This window comes from Phoca vitulina, unplaced genomic scaffold, assembly GCF_004348235.1.
Source record: "Phoca vitulina isolate PV1807 unplaced genomic scaffold, GSC_HSeal_1.0 scaffold65, whole genome shotgun sequence".
Lineage (NCBI taxonomy): Eukaryota > Metazoa > Chordata > Mammalia > Carnivora > Phocidae > Phoca > Phoca vitulina.
This window is the reverse complement of record NW_022589768.1, coordinates 177,517-198,968: the sequence shown is the minus strand read 5'-3', so window position 1 is coordinate 198,968 and position 21,452 is coordinate 177,517. Positions and strand designations below refer to the sequence as shown.

Below are 21,452 nucleotides of genomic sequence, written 5' to 3'. Positions count from 1 at the left end.
GGTGCGCCCCCGCCTCCGACTCTCCCGTGAGGACCCTGGCGGAGGGGCGGCTGTGGGTGGGGATGGGGTCCGGGGCTGCAGCCCCCTCACCCCTGCGCCCCCGCCTCTCACTCTCCCGTGAGGACCCTGGCGGAGGGGTGGCTGTGGGTGGGGACGGGGTCCGGGGCTGCAGCCCCCTCACCTGTGGGCCCCTGCCTCCTTGTTTTCCTGCCTCTCAGGTCGCCAGCCCCTCCGTGGCCCTGGCTCATCCCACTTGCCCTCCTGCCCCAGCGGGAGGACCCCGGGAGCCTCCGGCGGCCCAGGGTGGGGCCCTGGGCTGGGCACAAGGGGCATGAACATTCCCTGGGCATGACCCCGCTCTGCGTCCTGTGAGGACGGAGCAGAAGCATCCTGGGAGAAGGGCATGTGTGCAGGGTGTCCTGAGTAGAATCTAACCAGACTTTGTAACATCTGGCCAGGAGGGCAGAGAGCCCAGAATAACTCGTGTGTTTCCTCCTGGATACCTTGCACACAGGGCAGAGTTGAAGGTCCAGACCCTCTGGGTGTGGGACAAAGGTTATGGGAATCAAGCATGGGCCGGGTGTGGGCTTGGAAAACATCTGCTTGCTGGATGCTTTCTCAGAAGCTCCGTAAAGCCCTCTGGCAGCAAGTGTAGACCAAGCACTTCCAGGATTTGGATTCTCTTCATTGTCCCCTCCATACACCCCAGACATTCGGGGAACACAGACTACTCTGACAAACACATCTCTTTCTTTGTGTTCATTTACTTTCAGGAGCTGACTTGATCTGTGCCATTAGTTTCATAATTTGAGTCCTTATATACAAAGAAAAAAGGCAATTTTAAGCTTAAAAAAGAAAGAACTGTAGAAGCCTAGAAAGTCAGAGTTTCAAGGGACTTTCAGGGTGGATCTGTCCAACTCCTATTTAGTGGAGATGTGACTAGTCCACAGTTTCGGAGTCTTGGCAGCACAGCTGGGACTAAAATACGCTTTGTTTCTCCCAGCACAGCAACTTTTTTTCCCTCCATCTTATTTTTTTATTGTGGTAATACACATTTGACCAGCACAGCTACTTTTTATGTACCAGACTGTCTTCTGATGGCGAGAGCTGCCAACATTGCTTTCCACTCCTTCAGAGGTTTCGTGAGCCCCATTCGAGGAAGGTCTGGGAACGTTTTCTAGGCTGGAAGGGAGACTGGCCACCTCCACTTGCCTCCTAGGTTCCTTCTATCTTTAAGGATTTATAATTCATATCAAATTCTGAATTATTTTGACATCCTTAACACTTTAGGAGTTGAAAAACTATGAATCCAATTCATCTTGGATTTAAAGCCTTCAGGTATTTTGAATTTAAAGTATTGTGAATACTGGCCTTATATCAGTTTGTAAATCTTCAGAAGGAATGTTAAAATTTCATGTCAAGTCTTAAAGCCCAGTGTGATAGGATATGTTGGTTCTCAGAAGTTTCCGGTGTAAGGATTACGTTTTGAAACCCCATTCAGGCTTTGTCACAACATCATTAGTGAACAAAACCAGAAAGCAAATATTCTGGTCAGAAAGTAAACGTGAGAAGTGATTGGCAAGAATGCAGTAACTATGACAGGTGGTGGAAACTGGCCAGTGGTGGGAGGGGCTGGTCGCAGGCTTCGAGGGGGTAGAAATCACTTTGGGAAAGAGGATCTAGGAAGGCAGGGAGGGGGAGGGGAATGGCATTTTAGGCTAATATTCTTTTTTTTTTTTTTTAAAGATTTTATTTATTTATTCATGAGAGACAGAGAGAAACAGAGGGAGAAGCAGGCTCCCAAGGAGCAGGAAGCCCGATGCGGGACTCGATCCCAGGACCCTGGGATCATGACCTGAGCCGAAGGCAGACGCTTAACCATCTGAGCCACCCAGGCGCCCCCTTTTTTTTTTTTTTTAAGATTTTATTTATGGGCGCCTGGGTGGCTCAGTCGTTAATCGTCTGCCTTCGGCTCAGGTCATTGGCCCAGGGTCCTGGGATCAAGCCCCGCATCGGGCTCCCTGCTCGGCGGGAAGCCTGCTTCTCCCTCTCCCACTCCCCCTGCTTATGTTCCCTCTCTCGCTGTCTCTCTCTGTTAAATAAATTTTTTAAAGTTTTTATTTATTTATTTGACAGAGAGAGAGGGTACAAGCAGGGGGAGGGGCAGAGGCAGAGGGAGAAGCAGGCTCCCTGCTGAGCAAGGAGCCCGACTCAGGACTCAATCCCAGGACCCCAGGATCATGACCTGACCTGAAGGCAGATGCTTAACTGACTGAGCCACCCAGGCGCCCCTTGGCTAATATTCTTATCATCACTTGAGTCATCAGGCAGTAGACTCGGGGCTGAGGTCCCTCAGGGAGGGGGTCATATGGGAGAGCCCCAGGGCTCCTCCCTGAATTTTATCCCCCTCTCGTCACTGGAGTAAGGTGAGCTTTGGCTTTCATAGATCTGAAGTGATTAGACATTCACGGGCAACAGTGTGATTTTGGGGGCTCTGAGAAAGTCCTAAGACCTCGCCCACCCTCAGCCCCTTGTCCTTGCCAATCTCTCACAGGGACTTTTTTTTTTAAGGTAAAATTTACAAGCGGTGAGATTCACAGATCTTATGCTTACTTAAGTTTTAAGTTTTGACAAATGTATACTTCCACATAACCAAAGCATAGTCGAGATACAGAAATGTTCCTCTGGAAAGTTTCCTCATCCACCTTCCAGCCAGAAACAATAGCTGTTCTGATTTCTATGGATAAGAGCTAACTCTTCTTGAGATTCTTCTTGTATAACACTACCTCCCTTGAACAGCAATCAGAATCATGCCCTGAAATGCAACCCACCCCCAAGATGTTATTAGTTATTTACCATTTAGTATGAAGGGAGGATTGGAATAAAGCTATTTTGGAAAAAGAGGGAAGTGAGCATGCAAGGAACTTCAATATTTGGTCCTTGAAGCGTGTTCAGAGCCCTGCATTGCTGTGTCTGTATCACGTGGATGCTTCTGAAGGACACCCAGGGTGTGCAATTTTTTTTTTTTTTTTTTTAGTTTTTTTGACTGGGCTCCACACCCAATGTGGAGCCCAACACAGGGCTCGAACTCACAACTGTGAGATCAAGACGTGAGCTGAGATCAAGAGTCAGGCACTTAACTGACTGAGCCACCCAGGCACCCTTAGATTTTATTTTTAAGTAATCTCTGTACCCAGTGTGGGGCTCCAACTTAAAACCCCGCCATCAAGAGTCACGCACTCTACCCACTGAGCCAGCCGGGCAGCCCCATGTAACTGCCCATAATTTTTATTTCCAGCCCTTATTCTGCTTGGCTGTAGAAAACTTATTCTTTACAATTTAAGGTAAACTGAGTCAGTTCCGTATTAATTCATGCACTTCAGGCTTATACTGAGGTCAGTGTTCTTTGGCATTCTCAGTTTATAACCGCCTCATGACGGTTGTTTTGAACAGCTTTTGAGTGTTTCATTGTTAGGGTATTTGTGACCATGAGCTGACTTGCCTCGTGTTCCAGAGGCCCCCTAAGTGCATCTTGGCATCTCCTCCAGTGCTTCTCACGGTGCTCTGAGCACCAGCCCACACTCCTATACCGGAAGTGTGCGCGACGAGCTAGATGGTGAGGTTGTAACTCAGCAAAACTCGTGGATAGCAGAGTAAGATCACTGTATTTGAATTTATGTTTTAGCCCCAAGCTGACAGTAACGTGGTCAAAGGGACAGAACCACGGGTTAGGAGTCTCGAGAGCGGAGTCCTTACTGTAACTTGGTGTGTCTCAGCAAGGTGCTTCACCCGTCACGACCTCAATTTTCCTGTGAATACAGTTGCTGGGGGGAGCGGAGCAGGAATTGGACTAGGGGATACCAGGTGCTTTCCTACCTTCTCTTTGCAAGGTGACTTTAAAAATAATCTATGATACAAAAATATTTATTCACGGGCCGTCTGGGTGGCTCAGTTGTTAAGCCTCTGCCTTCGGCTCAGGTCATGATCCCAGGGTCCTGGGATTGAGCCCCACATTGGGCTCCCTGCTCAGTGGGAAGCCTGCTTCTCCCTCGCCCACCCCCCCTGCTTATGTTCTCTCTCGCGCTGTGTCTCTCTCTGTCAAATAAATAAATAAAATCTTTAAAAAAAATTTATTCACCTGCCCAAACACCTACTTCTTTATGCCATTTACTAATTTGATTTTTTTAACTTTATGAGTGAAAATTAATAAGTAGTATAGAATCAATATTGAGCAACATGATGGGCCTGTCTTAAGAAAAGTCATTTAAGTAAACGTATTCATTGTGTGTCCTCTTCCTAGATTGTTTGTTTTCCCTAGACATAATGTCACATGGAGATGATCAGCAATCGCAGGCTCTTGCCAAACCTACTTTCAGTGACGTACAAGCCTCTGCATTAGTGGAATCGGTATTTGGGTTAAAAGTTTCCAAGATCCAGCCGCTTCCTAGCTATGATGACCAGAACTTTCACGTGTGCATTTCAAGTACCAAAGACACTACAGATGGGCCAACTGAGTACGTTCTCAAAATAAGCAACACCGAGTCCAGCAAAACTCCAGAGCTGATTGAAGTGCAGAATCACGTCACCATGTTTCTGAGAGCTGCTGGGTTCCCAACGGCCTCTGTGCGTCACACTGTGGCCGGCAACCTCACCTGTCTCATGGCCATAGGTAAGAGCCCAGCACCTCGCTGGTCACCCCCGTCCACATACATTACTGCATTTTGGCTACAAGTAGAAATACCGAGAATGGGTTCGTAGCTCCAAGTGTAGACTGGCTATGTCTTCAGTGGCCGGGGGGAAGCACAGCATCCCCAAAGTGCAGATCAGGGGCTCTGATTCAGAAGTAGTTGGAGCGCGGATCTGCTGTGACTCTTCCCCTTAGAAAGGACTTGACCGGGGAGCCTGGGTGGCTCAGGTCGTGATCTCAGGGTCTTGATCTCGGGGTCATGGGATCTAGCCCCATGTCAGGCTCCATGATCGGCGCTCAGCCGGGAGTCCACTTGATTCTCTCTCTCCCTCTCCCTCTGCCCCTCCTGCACGCGTTCTCTCTCGCTCTCTCTCTCTCAGATAAATTAAAAAGAAAGAAAGGACTTGATGAATGACTCACTAAGGGCACATGGAGTTAGGGAAAGTTTTTTTTTTTTTTTAATAGAAAAATAATTAAACATTTTTACTCATCAGACCAGCTGTGTATTTTGGTGCTGTGGAAGAGCGGAAGGAACAAAGAACTAGAAATCAGGGGTTTCTGATCCCAGCTCTGTCATTTTTGTGTGGGTGACCTGGGGCACACCGCTTCACATTCCTAAGGCTGCACGTCCTCATCTGTGGGACTCAGGCCCTTTTCGCTGTAAATGCTGACATTCTAAGATGAGCCTGCAGTCAATGCAGAGCAGTCCTGGAGTATTTTAAAGGCTGGAGATTCCACTGAGCTGGTCACCCATTCTGTCTTGTTCTGCATCACTCCAAACAGCGGGGGCCCACGCCCGTCCCCGAGGAGGAGCTCTGCCCTGTGCCGACCCTCGGGCTTTTCCCAGCCGGCCCCTGCAGGAGCCTCGGAAGCTGTCATTCCTCCTATCACACTGTCCTCAATGGAAACACATGAAAAGGCGTCTTAGCCCCGTTCTGCAGCAGGCGGTTGATGTTTAGGGCTGGGGCTGCAGCGCTGTCGGTGTGCACATGGCCGGCTCCGGTGCCCGGGGTCCGTCCGTCTGTCCGGCCCAGCTTCGTGGAGTCCTGCGGACTCACTGCAGCGAAGCACGGGTATTGCTCTTGTTCGGTGACTTCTGTGATTCTCCGCGGTCATAATGACCAAGGCAGGACAGCCCCTGGCCGTTTTCCTGAGAACACTTGACAGGATGTGCTTGCATCCATCCAGACGGCGGCGCCGGAGTCCCAAGCCACCTGGTGAGGCTGCTGTCATACCTCCCGGGAAGACCCGTCGCCGAGATCCCCAGCAGCCCCCAGCTGCTGTACGAGATCGGGAGGCTCGCTGGCAAACTGGATGAGACCCTGCAGGTAGGACGTGGGGGGCTTAGCTTGTTTATAAGAATTGTTTATTTGTTTAATTTTGATTTATTTTACTTAATGAATAAACCCAGGGTCAGACTCCCCTCTTACGTCTGGTGCCTCCTGAGGGGTGTAGGGAAGGGAATACGGCCGCTGATGCGAGAATTTCACGACCGCGAGGCCTCTTTCTGCCCAGGTCTGCGCTTTGCTGGTGTCTCGGCAAGATTGCCTACATTTCTAGACAGTCCTGGTATTCTTTGTGCTGCTCCCTGAAAGCAGTCTGTACTCACAAAGTCACCCCCCAGTGCTCACCCAACGAGGTGTGGTCAGCCGGAGCTGGAGGTGAAGCCGTAGCTCCATCACACGTGGGGCAGAATGACGCGTGTCCAGGTGTTCTGTTCTGTAGAAGCGATACCGTGGATGACAGGTGTTCCCCGGAGCTGCCCACAACCCACCTCTGACGTGCCAGGCTCTGGGGGAAGAGTAATGGTCCCCCGTCCTAGCTGACACACATGCTAAGAAGTAGTTTGTATGAGTAAAACACTTCCAGTCCCTCGTGAATCCCGCTCATTCCACACTTCACGCCACTCTGTGGCCCATCGGCCCTCCGTTCTTGCCTTGACTGTCCTCACTCACCACCATAGCCTCCCTGCATTCATGCTTTTCCTCCAATTTATTCTTTATACCAGTCCAGAGTTACTTTTTAAAATGACAGATCCGACCACGGGAACCCATCAGTGGCTTCTCGCTGCTTCCACATGGAGGCCAAGGTCCCCGTGTGAGGCCCCGTGAGCCCTGTCCTGCCTGCACCCCCTCAGGGCCTCTGTCCATCCATCCATCTGTGCCCCCCCTCCACCGCTTCTCCCCGTCCCTCCTTGTGGATCCCCGATGGGGCCATTCTGTCTTATGCATCTGCACATGTGCCATTTTCCGAGCCACCGGGACCTTTCCCCGCTCAGCCAAACTCCGCGTGTCCTTCAGCACATGGCTCGGGCATCACCCCCTCTGTGAAATGTCCCCTGACCCCCTCTCTCCCCATGCTCCTCCTCTTGTGACTTCTGAACTTGGACCTCCTTCTGTCGCTGGCCTTACTGAGCTGTGTGTGAGTTATCTACCTTTGTGTAACAAGCTATCCCAAAACTTACGGCTTCAAACGCAGATTTATTTCTCATGTCTCTGTGGGTTGAGTGGATCTTCTGCTCTGTGGGGTGTGGATTGGGGTCACGCATGCAGCCACACTCAGCAGGGAGCTCAGCCCCAGGGGTGGGGGGCTGCGGTTCTTCTCCACGTGGCCTCTCATCCTCCGGGATGGCCCAACATCCTCACTTCGTGGCTGCTGGTTTCCAAGAGAGCGAGACAGGGAGCAAAATTGGAGATGTACAGTGGTCAGATTATAAGATACATTATCATGTATGATACTAAGGAGTTTAGGGAGCTTGGAGGGTTTTTATTTTTATTTTCCTTTTTTTTTTAGTTTAAATTCAATTAATTAACATATAATGTATTATTAGTTTCAGAGGTAGAGATCAGTGATTCACCAGTCTTATATAACATCCAGTGCTCATCACATCACGTGCCCTAGCCTGGAGAGGTTTTTTTTTTGTTTTTATTTTTTGTTTTTTGTTTTTAAGATTTCATTTATTTATTTGACAGAGAGAGACACAGAGAGCAGGAACACAAGCAGGGGGAGTGGGAGAGGGAGAAGCAGGCTTCCCATGGAGCAGGGAGCCCGATACGGGGCTCGATCCCAAGACCCTGGGATCATGACCTGAGCTGAAGGCAGACGCTTAACGACTGAGCCACCCAGGAGCCCCCTGGAGAGTTTTTTAAACAGGCAAAGATTTCGACTTTATAGCACTCTGTGGACTGATATGGTGAACAGATTGGCAGAGAGCCAGACTGGATGGAATGCATCTAGGAAGCGAATGAATAATCAGATAAAAGCTGATTGAGGGCTTGAACCGAGGAAGGGTTCAAGATATATTTCGGAGACAGAGCCAACCAAATTTGGTGATTGATTTAATGTTCAGCAATAGGAGAAGGAGGGGCTGAGCAGGGCATGGATTCTAACCTGTGTCTCCTGGGACACAGCCCAGCGCACGGGGAGGCAGCCCTCTCCCCCGACATCAATCACGAGGTAGCCTCCGTAGCCTAGAACAAAGGGCAGAGGGATGAAGAGGGGGAGTATCAGAGATGGGGGCTGGCAGGGCCTGAGACCTGTGGAGGCGAAGGCTTCATGCCCTGGAGGAAAGCTCACCAGCCTCCCCCGACTTCACGCTGTGCCCCCCTCGTGGCTACGGGGTCAGCCTGCCCACAGTGTCTTCCCCTCTGGCTGGGGTTTTAGAAGAGTAAGGTGGAGCCTTAGCAGGAGCCAAGTGAGAGAAGGGGTGGGGCTGAGGAAACCCCAGCAGTAAGATTTAGGGGGTCGTTATGCTATCTGTCCCAGAGACTTGATGTTTACAATCTCCTGGGAACGAGTGGAGGAAATTCTTGGCTGCTCTCCGTCACAGTCTTGTATTGGAAGTGTTTCTCGTAGGCTGGGTGTGTGAGGTCTTGCTGGTTCATCCAGTCTGACCGTCTGTGCCCTTCCTCTGGGATGTTTACATTTAACGTAGTAGTGAGGACACCCTCCGACGTTCGGATTGGTGCACCGAGGGCCAGAAGCTGCAACGTCCACATTCAACAAACCTGTGCCGGGTGCCCATTACGTCTGAGGTCTTTATTTATTGCATGTCTTCGTTTAGCAAAGATGACTGCGAGGCTGGTGTTGATGCTCAGATTTTACTGTTCAGGAAACAGATCCGAGATAGTAAGCAGTAGAGCCTGCCGAAGCCCGGAGTGTCGGATCCCCGGGCTGGATCCGGGTCCTCTCCCACTTCTCCTTCTGGAGCCCAGACCCTCTCCTGCGGGCTGCATGGCTAACAGCGCCACCATTTTAGGAGCGGACCCAGAACCTTCCCTGGGTGGACCGGTGCTCCCCCGGAAGCCTGACGAGAGCGTTCTATTGTACTTTCTTTAAAAATGAGAGTAAGAAATACGTACGGTAAAGCTTTCCAACAGTGCGAACGGGGTGAACACTTTTCTCTTCCCTGTCATGTCCACTCTTACCCCCAAGAGCACAGCTTCTAGCAGCGTTTTTGTGCTTACTGTGCACAATGTTCCCGTGACCTGCACTGGCCCTCAACGTGCCGTGTGGTCAGTGGTCAGGAGGGTCAAGCCGTGTCACATGAGGATGACTTGGCACTGGGAAGGTTGGCTCTGCAGAGGAGGGGACTCTGGGGGGCAGGAGGGCCATCTGGGACTATGTGGTGGCAGTCAGTGGGAGACGGCCCGAGGTCACCGCTGGAACCCGGGGCACGGACGCTGGTGGAGAGAGAGCTCAGCTCAGCCAAAGGGAGCGCGCAGAGCTGTTCAGGCGTAAAAAGCACCCCCTGCACGAGGTGCTCCGACCAAGGCTACTTAGCAAGCACGTGGTGGTGATAGTGGGAGCATGGGGGGTAGGGGAGTCCACACCCCGGGTCTCGAGAACGGATGTTAAAGTCAATTGAGAGGAACGTTTTTAAAGAAGTAGAATAAAATACAGAACACCAGAATACGTCACGTGATAGTGCACGTACTGTTTTTGGAGACTTGTTTGTTCTTTGTATGTGTTGCCTGTCTCCTGGGTTGTCCTGGAACGTGTCTTTCTCGCATGAGAAGTCCTGTCCAACGAACTGAAAGGTGCTCCACTGGGTGGCCGCCCAGGCGCCTTCAGGCGCTCCCTCAGCCCGTGGTGAGTACTGACTCACCTGATCATCCAGAACTCAGTTTCCCCTTCTGTGCAGTGATGGTCAGAGCCATTTCGAACTCCAGATAGAGTGGCCCAAGTCTAAAGGCCCTGGCCATTCTAGAATTTTCTATCCAGAGAACATTCATTTATTCAGCAACTATGGCTTGAGCAGTGAGTTTTGTGAACCAGGCACCGTGGTAGGCGCAGGGGGCGAACAGACAGACCAAACACGGAGCGCCGGCCCTTCGCGGGGCTTATGTTCCAGTGAGGACAGACGGTAAGGCCAGAGGGTGAACTCTGGACAGTGTTAGCAACACGTGCTAAGAGCTTGGGAAGAAAACATCAGCGGAGGAGAGGGATACGAAGGGCTGGAGAGAGGGCTGAAGCTTCAGACGGAGTGGCCGTGGGGTGGAGGTGTGCAGGCGTGGTCCTGAACAGCAGGGAGGCCATGGTGGTTGCAGGAGGGTCTGCGAACGTGGTGGAAGGTGAGGGCAGACAGGTAATGAGGGGCAGGTCGTCTGGGGAGAACAGAGTTCTTTCTGTCTCCATCTCCTGCCAGGGCTCCGGGGAGTCCCCATCACAGCTACGAGGACTGAGCGAGATGGGGACGTGCCCTCAGAGCGACGAGCTCCCGCTCAGATGTGCAGTCAGCACCATCCTGTGGGGGGTTAACGGAGCACGTCGGACCAGGCCTGGGAGGGCGGTCTCTCGCCCACCCAGCTGTCCCTCGTGGTCACTCTAACTGTCCAGACTCTGAGAGTTTCTTGTCTTTGATTTAGAAATTCCATCACCCACAGTTAAGTAGTCTTCGTCGGGAGAACTTCATTTGGAATCTGAAAAACGTTCCTCTTCTGGAGAAATATCTGGATGCCTTGGGCCAGAACCGAAACCGGGAGATTGTCGTACGGGTCATTCAGCTGTTCAAGGATGAAATCCTGACCAAACTAAGTCATTTTCGAGAGTGTGAGTATCCCCCGATCAAGTAAGTGTTTTTCTTGCTATTTAAATTGTCAAGTTTCAGAGCATCAGAAAAGTGTGAAGATACAACTTAGTTTTACCAAGTTTTACAATTTTGCCGTGTTTGCTCCTGCTGGTTTTTAAAGAATAGTACTTTTACTTCCCGTAAAATTTCCACATCTGAAATTCTCTCTAAACTTTACATGATCACACCTCTTTCCTCCCTGTGGAAGTTGCACATGTTCTAATAACGTTACTACATACATGTTCATAAATCACGTGCAGTAATGTTTTGCATGTTTTCCATTGTCAGATGGTATCAGACGGTGTTACTGTCCTGCAACCTGCTTTTCTTGGTCAACATTATGTTTTCCGGATTGATCCATTTCGTATATGTAGTTCCAGCTCATTTATTTAGTTCATTATTTTAACTGCTGAATAGTATTCCACAGCATGTATGTACCATAGTTTATTTGAACGTACTGTGCTATTTTTGGTCTTTTCTCTTGTTGATAGAATTTTAGGTTGGTTCCCACTTTTTTTGCTACATCACGGGGCTCTGGTGAGCACGCTAGTGCATATCTCCTTACGGACGTGGATGACAGTTTCTCCGGGGTGGAAGCAGCCTTTGACAGGGCATGAAGCACGGGTCAAAGGACAAGGAGGGAAGGGGCACTTGCAGCAAGCCTGACGTAGGCAGCAAGCTCCCTCTTGCCTCTGCTTTCAGTCGTGCTCAGCTCTGGCTGCCGTCACAAAGTATGGATACGGAGGGGGTGCTTAAACAGCAGGCCCAGATTTCCCACGGTTCTGGAGGCTGGAAATCTGAGGTCAAGGTGCCAGCACAGTCAGGTTCTTTCCCAGGCTCCAGCCACCTTCTCTCTGCGTCCTCATGTGGTGGACAGAGAGCACCGTGCTCTGTGGTGTCTCTTCTTAGAAGGGCACTAATCCCGTCATGAGGGCCCCACCCCCCCAAAGACCCCATCTCCAAAAACCACCCCCCGGGGGGGGGGGGGGGGGGGGGGCTTCAACATATGAATTGTTGGGGGGGGCAGTCACAATTCCATCCATAGCATTTACTTTGTGTAAACATAATGCAAGGTGGTAGCATAAAAACAGAGTTGATTTTCCCCCCTCAAATTTGCACCCCCAACTCATCTTCGTCTCATTAAAATGGTTTCCACCATTCACCTTATTGATCTAGCCAAAAACCTGGGAGTTGGCAGCCTTAACTTGGTTCTTTCTTGCACACCTCACATGCAATCAAATTCTACCAGTTCTAATTTTACTTTCTCCCACCTTTACTACTACCGCTTGGCCCAAGCTACCCTCATTTCTCATCTGGGTTATTGGGTGTATGACATCATGCGTGCTGAGGTAGGACTGCTAGGTCATAGGACACGTCTACATCCAGTATTACGATATGACGTCAGTTTTCCAAAGGGGTTGCACGACCGTATGCTACCGCTAGCAGAGGGTGAAAGTTTTCATTGCTCTACACCCTTGCTATCATCAGACGTTTTAACTCTCACCAATCTGATGTGAACGTAATGATTTCTCACTGTGGTTTTACTCTACATTTCCCTATTTACTGGCCATTTGGATAAACTCATTTGTGAGGTGCCTAGTCAAGTCTTTTGTCAGTTTTTCTACTGGGATTTTTTTCTCATTGATTTTAGAAGTTCAGAATATTTTCTGGATACAAATCCTTCGTTGGTTATATGTGTTGCAAATATTTTGTCCCATTCTGTGGCTTGCCTTTTCACTCTCTTTATGATGTGTTTTGATGAACAGTCTTTAATTTCTTGGTTTCAAACATATCCATCTTCTGTTCCATGGTTAGTGTTTTGTGCCTTGTGTAGACATTTTTCCCTACCTTGTGGTCAGGAAGATATTCTCCTATGTTATCTTACTAAAGTGTTATAGTTTTTGCCTTTCATTATAGGTCTATAAGCCATCCGAAATATACATATGGTGTAAATTTTTCTTATGGCTGGTAACTTTTTCACCAACATTTATTAAAAAGCCATCTTTTCTCCTTTGTTTTGCAGTACCACCTCTGCTATAAATCAAATGTTTTGGGGGCTCTCTATTTTATTCCCCTGTTCTATTTACCTGTCTCTGCTCCCAAACCACACTGTGTATCAGCTAGGCAAGGTTCTGCTGCAGTAACAAATAGCCCCCAAATTATTGTGGACTGCAATAGCAAAGATTTAGTTCCAAGTCCAGCTGTATGTCCGGCATGGATTGGTCGGGGTTCTGTTCTATGTATTCTCACTTTGGGATCCGGATACATGGAACTTTCACCGACTGGAGTGTTGCTGTAGTTGGGGAAAGAGAATGTAGGACACTGTACACCTTCTCTTACGTCTCCGCCCTGAAGTGATGTCACTTCTGTTCATATGTCAAGGCCAAAAAAAGTCACATGGCCATACATTATTATTTTTGTTTCATAGCCAAGTTTGCTTAGATTTACTCATATATTGGTTTCATATCTTTCAGCACCTCAAGCTTTCTGCCTGGTGTCATTTTTTTCCTGCCTGGAATACATTCCTTAGAATGTCCTCTAGTGCAGTTCTCTAATGGTTAATTCTCTCTGATTTTATGTGTCTGAAAATGTTTTTATTTTCTCTTCATTTTTGAAGAATATTTTCACAGCCTATAGGACTTTAGGTTTCAGGGTTTTTGGGTTTAGGGTTCCAGTGTCTCCTAGCTTCTCCGTTCCTGCTGCGAGGTCAGCTGTCGGTCTGTGGCTCTTTTGAAGACTACCTGCCTTTTCCCCTTTGGGGTTCTTGTAGGATGTTCTCTTTTTCTTAAATGATTTTTTTTCTTAATATGCTTGGGTTTCTCAAATCTGTGTGTGGATATTGCCTTTCATCAGTTACAGGAAATTCTTGCCAGCCCTATTCTCTTTCCTCCTTTTGAGCTCCAGTTAAGTTCATGTTCGGTCTTCTCACTGAATCTTCTGTCTCTTCTCATCTGTGTGTCTTCTCATCTCTGTGTGTGTGTGTGTGTGTGTTTCATTTTTTCTGTGCCCATGCTGCATTTTGGATAATTCTCTAACATGTCCTCTAGTTTATTGATTCTTTCTTAAGTTATGTCTAGTCTGTTATACCCACCCACTGCATTCTTAATTTCTTTCATTATGTTTTCCAGTTTTAGAAGTTATTTTTTAATTAAAAATTTTTTAAAATTATTTTTTGTTTTAATTCCAGTATAGTTAACATGCAGTGTCATATTAGTTTCAGGTGTACAAGATAGTGATTCACCATTTCCGTGTATTACTCAGCACTCATCACCATAAGTGCACTCGTTAATCCCCGTCACCTGCTTCATAGTAGTTCTTCTGGTTATTTTTCTAGAATCATTGCCTTGTGTCCAGAGAACATACTATATATCAGCACACAAGGAAATAAGGCACCATGAGCAGGAGTGAAAAGAAACTAACTTGAGGGGCCCCTGGCTGGCTCAGTCTGTAGAACATGCGACTCTTGATTTGGGGTTGTAAGTTCAAGCCCCATGTTGGGTGTTGCGTTTACTTAAAAAAGAATTTAAAAATCTTAAAAAAAAGAAACTAACTCAAAACTGAATTAAGACTTTGGTAACTAGAATGACTCGACATAGAATGTATTCACACAGCAGCCTGGTTTTGCATTTGGTTTCAAGGTTCTGCTTCTGTCCTTCTGCCTCTGTGGACCCACAGCAGTCTGAGCAGTGGGCTGGGAGCAGATTTGTCATCCTTTATGAGTTTGGAAGGCCTTCCACTGCCTTTCGCATCATGTAGTGAGCCTTCTCCTGCACCCAGCAGGTAGCAGTTCCGGTTCCGGTTCTCCCAAAGGGGTAACGCACATTGCTGACCCGGAGCACAGGAGACAGACTGTGGCTGCATTCCTTTTCTGTGTTTTAGTATATAGATCGATCTTGTTTTTGAGGCTGGCTGTATCTTTATTTTCTCTTTTTATTTTCATCATTACTATGTATCAAAGAATGAATTCACTCTGCCATCTTGATCAGAACACCTTCTGTTTCTTTAATTCTCAAATTCAACAACTTTTGTCATTTTTCTCCCCAGGCATTAACTAGCTCTAGCATTTCTTGATAAGCCATTGGACATGTGGATAGAAGCAATAAAATACTTGCATAAATACAGATTGCATTCACGAAGTAACATATTTCATCGATTCTAAAATCCCACTTGATTGCATAAGATGCATCATTACTTTGCCTCTAAGGAAGAAAAAACGTTGCCAGTGAAACCATGATATGGCGTCAATTCTATAATGCCTCCCAATTTCACAAATGTGTCATCTAGAATCTGTGGTTTACAATAATGTTCATTGTTTCTGCATGTTACCCACTGTGCTAAATTACTTAGGCATGATTTACACAATCCCAAGTCACATAGAAGAAATCGGCATTATACTCAGAAGTGGATGTTATGGACTTTCTATCACACACTTATCGTAAAGGACATGACTAAATGCTTTGTGCTTACGGACGCCCTCATCTCTTCCTAATCCTTAGCCAGGGTTTTATTTTATTTTATTTTATTTTATTTTTTTCAATACATGAATTTTTTTTTATTGTGTTATGTTAATCACCATACATTACATCATTAGTTTTTGATGTAGTGTTCCACGATTCATTGTTTGCATATAACACCCAGTGCTCCGTGCAGAACGTGCCCTCCTTAATACCCATCACCAGGCTAACCAATCCCCCCTTCCCCCTCCTCTCTAAAACCCTGTTTGTTTCTCAGGTCCATAGTCTCTCATGGTTCATCTCTCCCTCCAATTCCCCCCCCTCCATTTTTCCCTTCCTTCTCCTAATGTCCTCCATGCTATTCCTTATGTTCCACAAATAAGTGAAACCATATGATAATTGACTTTCTCTGCTTGACTTATTTCACTTAGCATAATCTCCTCTAGGCCCATCCATGTTGATGTAAAAGTTGGGTATTCATCTTTTCTGATGGCTGAGTCATATTCCATTGTATATATGGACCACATCTTCTTTATCCATTCATCTGTTGAAGGGCATCTCAGCTCTTCCCACAGTTTGGCTATTGCAGACATTGCTGCTATGAACATTGGGGTGCATATGGCCCTTCTTTTCACTACATCTGTGTCTTTGGGGTAAATACCCAGTGGTGCAATTGCTGGGTCATAGGGTAGCTCTATTTTTAAATTTTTGAGGAACCTCCACACTGTTTTCCAAAGTGGCTGTACCAACTTGCATTCCCACCAACAGTGTAAGAGGGTTCCCCTTTCTCCACAATGTCTCCAACACTTGTTGTTTCTTTCCCTGTCCATTTTTGCCATTCTAACTGGTGTAAGGTGGTATCTCAGTGTGGTTTTGATTTGGATTTCCCTGATCTTAGCCAGGGTTTTAAATCAGAATTTCTCAGACTGTTCCTGATAGAAGACAGGTATGGTTTTTTTTCCCCAACCCACTGCAGCCTGCTGCATGATCCTACTGTTCATGACCAGTTCATAGCTTGCACCACATACGACTTACCATGTGAATCCGATAACACCGAACTGGTCTATACACTGTTAATGGGATACATCCACTGATCATGCTCTTAGCTGACAAATTGCTATAAACACTCTAAATTTTTTCTAAGCACTCTCAATTTCTGTTTTTATCTTGTACACACTAGTAAGAGTTGTGGACCAGCACTGACCACAGACCCCCACTTTGAGTGGTACTAACTTGGATATCAGCATCTAATCTAGTAATCAAAAGACTGGGAAAATTCAGAATTATTTGTCATCAGAAATTTTGGGGGGGAAATCCTAGGTTAAAATAAAGACACATCTGGCCCATTCTAGGACTTTTGCTTTTCTTTGTTTTCTTTTTTTAAGATTTTTTTATTTTAAGCAATCTCTATATCCAACATGGGGCTCAAACTCACAACCCCAAGATCAAGAGTTGCATGCTCCACTGACTGAGCCAGCCAGGTGACCTTAGGACTCTTTGTTTCATATAATAATATGAACATATGTATATTCTTTTTAAATATTTCTGGTTTGGGGCAGTTCTGCCTCTCCCTTCACTCTGCTAGCAGCAGAACCAGGTGTTTCCAACGACCACAACCTGCATCGTCTGGCCTTGTACTGATTAGAAGCGAAAGCAAATACAACCACTGAAATTAACTGCTTTTTCCCCCTTTCAGAGGAAATTCTTTCATTTCAGGAAAAATAGGGTTTGACTCTACTTCTGACGGTTCATCCCATTTGAGTGGCCATGCCCGAGAAACAGGAAATGGGCAGAGAAGGAGCTGGGGAATTAAACGTTTGTCCATGGCTTGATTTTTCTCCTTGTAGGTATCAATCATGGAGATCTTAATGACCATAATATTTTAGTGGAGTCCAGCAAGTCAGCCTTTGGAGATGCTGTATATCAAGTGTCTGGGATTTTGGACTTCGGCGACATGAGCTACGGCTACTATGTGTTTGAAGTGGCCATCACCATCATGTACATGATGATTGAGAGCAAGAGTCCCGTACATGTGGGAGGTCACGTCCTTGCAGGGTTTGAGAGCGTCATCCCGCTGACGCCCGTAGAGAGGAGTGCCTTGTTTCTCCTCGTGTGCGGTCGCTTTTGCCAGTCCCTCGTCATCGCTGCATATTCTTGCCAGCTACACCCAGAGAACAAAGACTATCTCATGATTACCGCAAAAACCGGGTGGAAGCACTTGCAGCAGATGTTTGACATGGGCCAGAAGGCTGTGGAAGAAATCTGGTTTGAAACTGCCAGGTCCTACGACTCTGGGGTCTCCATGTGACCCGGGAGCCTTCACATGAGCTCCGATCATGACAAACCCAAGGGGACCAAATCTAATTCTACCCAGGATTTCCCTGCACAGTGAGAAATGAACTGACGGAACAGACCAGTGCCCGTGAAACCACAAAGGCCTTCAAGCAATCTCACAAGCACTCTTTAAATTTACGCAAGTGCCCCCTGAGCAGGCACGTGTCTCTGGGGGTCCAGCTAGCCTCATGTATAAAACATGCAGGAGGATGTCTGGAGTCAGATAATCTCTCAAGGACTGTTCCAGCCCTGAGCTCAGTGACTGTGCTAAACTTTGAAAGGAACACATATGTATGGGTAGATTCACATATTTTAAAAATTGGGCATCACACAGGCACCTGGATAACACAGCACCAATTCTGTGAAGCCTCCTCCCGTTGCTCCATTTCTCTAGAACCCCACTGTTCTTGTCTTCATTATGGCACGTCACTTGGTATCCTGGAGTATGTCCGTAGCCTAAGAGGGCAGAGACTACATCAAACTATTTTTTCGTCTCTCATCCCTTTTTTTATACCTGATACAGCGCTTTCCCCCTGGTTTCAAAGGATGTTTGCAAAATTAATGTATGCTAAGAGAAAGGTGTGAGAAGATACGCACAGACTAAGATACAGACAGTGTTCATAAGAAGAAGTATTAATGTGCTTGAGAGGGTAGTTGAAACTGGACCTCTAGAGATGGATGCTGGAAGGCACTGGGCCTGCGAGGAAGCCAAGAAAGACCTCTGGGCAAGGCCACCAACTCCTGAGTGAGCTACCTAAACATCACAGTTATCAGATTGACACTAAGAAAGTCTCTAAGCAGATATTTTAAAATCGCTCTCATGTATGGTTCTTTTCATATGAATATGTAATGTTGGTGAACCGTAGCTCACCGTGTACTTGACGTTCATTATACTTCTGTTTCCTTCGCTGATTTCTCTTCATGTCTCCCTTCGTATGATTTATTAAATGGCTCTTTACTTATTCTTGTGGGTTTGTCCGTTCTCTAAGACGTCTCAAGTCTACAAGCCTGCTCATTCAAACACCCTTTCAGTGTTGTCTCTTTCAATATATGTGAACAACCACTGCTCTGTCTGTGGAGTCACCTCGTTAGAGGAAATTCAGGTGTAGTTGATAGGGGTTTATGATGAGTAACAAAGACACTCCTCTCTCCCCTACCATTCAGGAGATTACAAGGGTTTTAGAGCTTTGTCCCAGAACCAGGACGAAAACCAAACTGTATTTCTTATTATATCACAGTATTTTACATGCATTATCTCATTTCATCTCCACAACAAACCCCCGAGAGAAGTAATGCAATGATTAATTCCCATTTTCAAATGAGGAGTTTACTTACAGAGCCAGGGTCCCAGTCCTCTCCTCCCACCCACCATGCACGCACGCGTGAGCACATCTTTCAGGATCAAATGAGATCACTCACATGAAAGCACTTACACTTCTGAAATTTAAGGCATTGTGTGTATATATATATATATATATATATATATATATATATATATATTTTAAGATTTTGTCATTACTGGGGGCTCCTGGGTGGCTCAGTCGTTAAGCATCTGCCTTCGGCTCAGGTCATAGTTCCAGGGTCCTGGGATTGAGCCCCACATCGGGCTCCCTGCTTGGCGGGAAGCCTGCTTCTCCCTCTCCCACTCCCCTGCTTGTGTTCCCTCTCTCGCTGTGTCTCTCTGTGTCAAATAAATAAAATCTTAAAAAAAAAAAAGATTTTGTCATTATTTTTTTAAAGTAATCTCTACCCCGAACGTGAGGCTTGAACTCTGGACCCCAAGATCAAACCCACCGAGCCAGCCAGGCACCCCCATTGTTTTTTTTTAATCTAGCTTGACTCTTCAGGAAATTGGGGACCAGAAAAATGAACGGAATCTTGGAATTCACCCCCAGACCATTGTTCATTCTCTTACACCATGAAACTCTATAGATCTCCTTCTTACTTGGGTTCTCCTTCACTGAATTCCTAATGCAAATGTTGCTGGCCACTATCTTGATATTTAAACATGCACTGCCTGGCACTGGTAGTTTACCAGTTGGTGTTTGTCCTAGCTTATCTCCAGTCAGTCAGTTCTGCGTAGTTTTAAACTCTGGAGACATAGGGCTGCCTGGCTGGCTCAGTTGGTAGAGCCTGTGACTCTTGATCTTGGGGTCATGAGTTTGAGCCCCACACTGGGTGAAGAGATTACTAAAAATAAACAAACTTAAAAAAAAACCCCACCCACATCTTTGGTGGCATAAATTAAATAGTATTTATCTCCTGTTCTTAGCTCCATGCCAGGCCCCTAGCACACCCGTAATAAACTGCTGGAATGAATGCATTTCTACAAGAGTCAGTCTCTGGTCCTTGCAACCACTGAGGAGAAAACCCATTTCTAGATTTGGGGATCAGTGCCCTATGCACAGCAAAGACTGCTCTTGCAAGTGGTTTTTTCTGTCCGGGCTCTTATCCCCTCCAGGCTGCAGAAGAACCTTACTTTCTGGCATTCTTATCCTTAATCCCTCCAACCTACGTCCATCCTTTTAAAGGCAGATAAAAACTCTAGGTGTGTATATTGCTGTGTGACAATTTAACCAAAAACTTAGTGGCTTAAATCTCAATCACTAGTGTCTCATGGATTCTGCAGGTATAAATTCAGACAGTGGGACAGCTGGTCTCTGCTCCACAAATGCTTGGGCCCCCGTTGGGAGCTGATTTGGGGGTTGGGGTAAACTCAGGGACTGAAGACTAAAACTACCGGCAGCAATCTTCACTCACGTATCAGGCAGGGGATGCCGGGACCTCGTCTGAGCTGGTGGCAGAACACCTCTCCATGTTCTAAGAACGACCATCCCAGGAGGACAAGACATCTATCATCTATCGTCTATCATCTTTTATGACCAACCGCTGGAAGTCATACAGTGTTAACTTCTATTGTTGTCACAGGCCCACCCAGATTCAAGGCAAGGGGACACAGGGCTCTGAATGGGAAGCAGCCACACCACATTGTGAAAGGAACACGTGGGATGGGACACCGTGAGGCCTCATCATCCTAAAACATCACTTTAGTGCTCCCCGTGACCTACAGAAAAAAAAATTCTGGCATTGAAGGCATCTTACAAATTGGCCTCAAATGCCTTTCCTCCTTTACTTCCTTTGTTGTCTCCTTCATTCTGATCAAGCTCAACTGCTCTGTCACCCAAACTAGTCAAACTCATTCTTCCTTCTGCCCTTTTTCTCACCCAATCGCTCTTCTGTCGACCTGAGATTCTGCCTCTCACATAACTCTTAGTTATCGCTTGCCTAATTCTGAAGAATGAACTGAGGCGGCAGGGATCCTCGGAGATTCCGAGTTACACTTGGGCCTGAGGATGCACAGCGGCCCATTGGGGTGGGGCCCTCTGCCATTTTGCCTGGCTCACCTCCTTGTATGCCCGGGAAGCAGGAATGACTGGGGAGGTCTCAAAATACAGCTCATTCCCAGACTACCTCTTCTTCAGAGTCCAGATCCCCCAGGAGTAATTTTTCACCCAACATGAAGAGGACAGAGTCCCTGCCCTCTAGGCCTCTCCGTGGAGGAGAGACCCCATAGTAACCCAGATCTCGTCAACCTTGCAACCCAAGGCAACTTAAACCATGAACAGCAGGTGGTTGACAGAGGGACCGAAGCCGCAGGGACAAGGGTGGAGGGACGGATAGCGAGCAGACACCGAACAGTGTCAGCCAAGCTAAATGCTGTGCGCCTTGCTAGTAGGTATGGCCCTAACTCGGGCGGGCGGATGAGGAAAGAGGCTGAGACCAGGCATGAGCTCTGTCCCCGTCGAGCCCGGTCCTGGCCTGAGCGGGGGGCGGGGCGCTCGTGAGCCCCGTCTTGGCCTGAGAGGGGGTGGGGAGCGGCTCGTGAGCCCCGTCTTGGCCTGAGCGG

At 47.4% G+C, this 21,452-nt stretch overlaps 1 protein-coding gene across 2 annotated transcripts; it reads left to right on the top strand.

Moving 5' to 3' along the window:
* The first annotated feature begins 4,293 nt into the window (after nucleotides 1-4,293).
* On the top strand, nucleotides 4,294-18,965 carry HYKK (hydroxylysine kinase). Of its 2 annotated transcripts, none has more exons than XM_032392113.1 (4): nucleotides 4,294-4,669; nucleotides 5,876-6,015; nucleotides 10,573-10,738; nucleotides 17,059-18,965. In XM_032392113.1, exons 1-4 carry the CDS (start codon nucleotides 4,324-4,326, stop codon nucleotides 17,517-17,519), a joined length of 1,113 nt encoding a protein of 370 aa, XP_032248004.1. In that variant the 5' UTR covers nucleotides 4,294-4,323; the 3' UTR covers nucleotides 17,520-18,965. The 2 variants fall into 2 exon arrangements, with proteins under 2 accessions (XP_032248004.1, XP_032248003.1); XM_032392112.1 differs by having other exon boundaries at nucleotides 10,555-10,738.
* Nucleotides 18,966-21,452: the final 2,487 nt, after the last annotated feature.

Excerpts from the sequence above, each read along its gene's own strand:
- HYKK (XM_032392112.1), top strand. The coding sequence starts at position 4,324 with ATGTCACATGGAGATGATCAGCAATCGCAGGCTCTTGCCAAACCTACT. Across the intron at positions 4,670-5,875 it reads CACCTGTCTCATGGCCATAG|ACGGCGGCGCCGGAGTCCCA; the intron begins GTAAGAGCCCAG and ends GCATCCATCCAG. Across the intron at positions 10,739-17,058 it reads ACTAAGTCATTTTCGAGAGT|GTATCAATCATGGAGATCTT; the intron begins GTGAGTATCCCC and ends TTCTCCTTGTAG.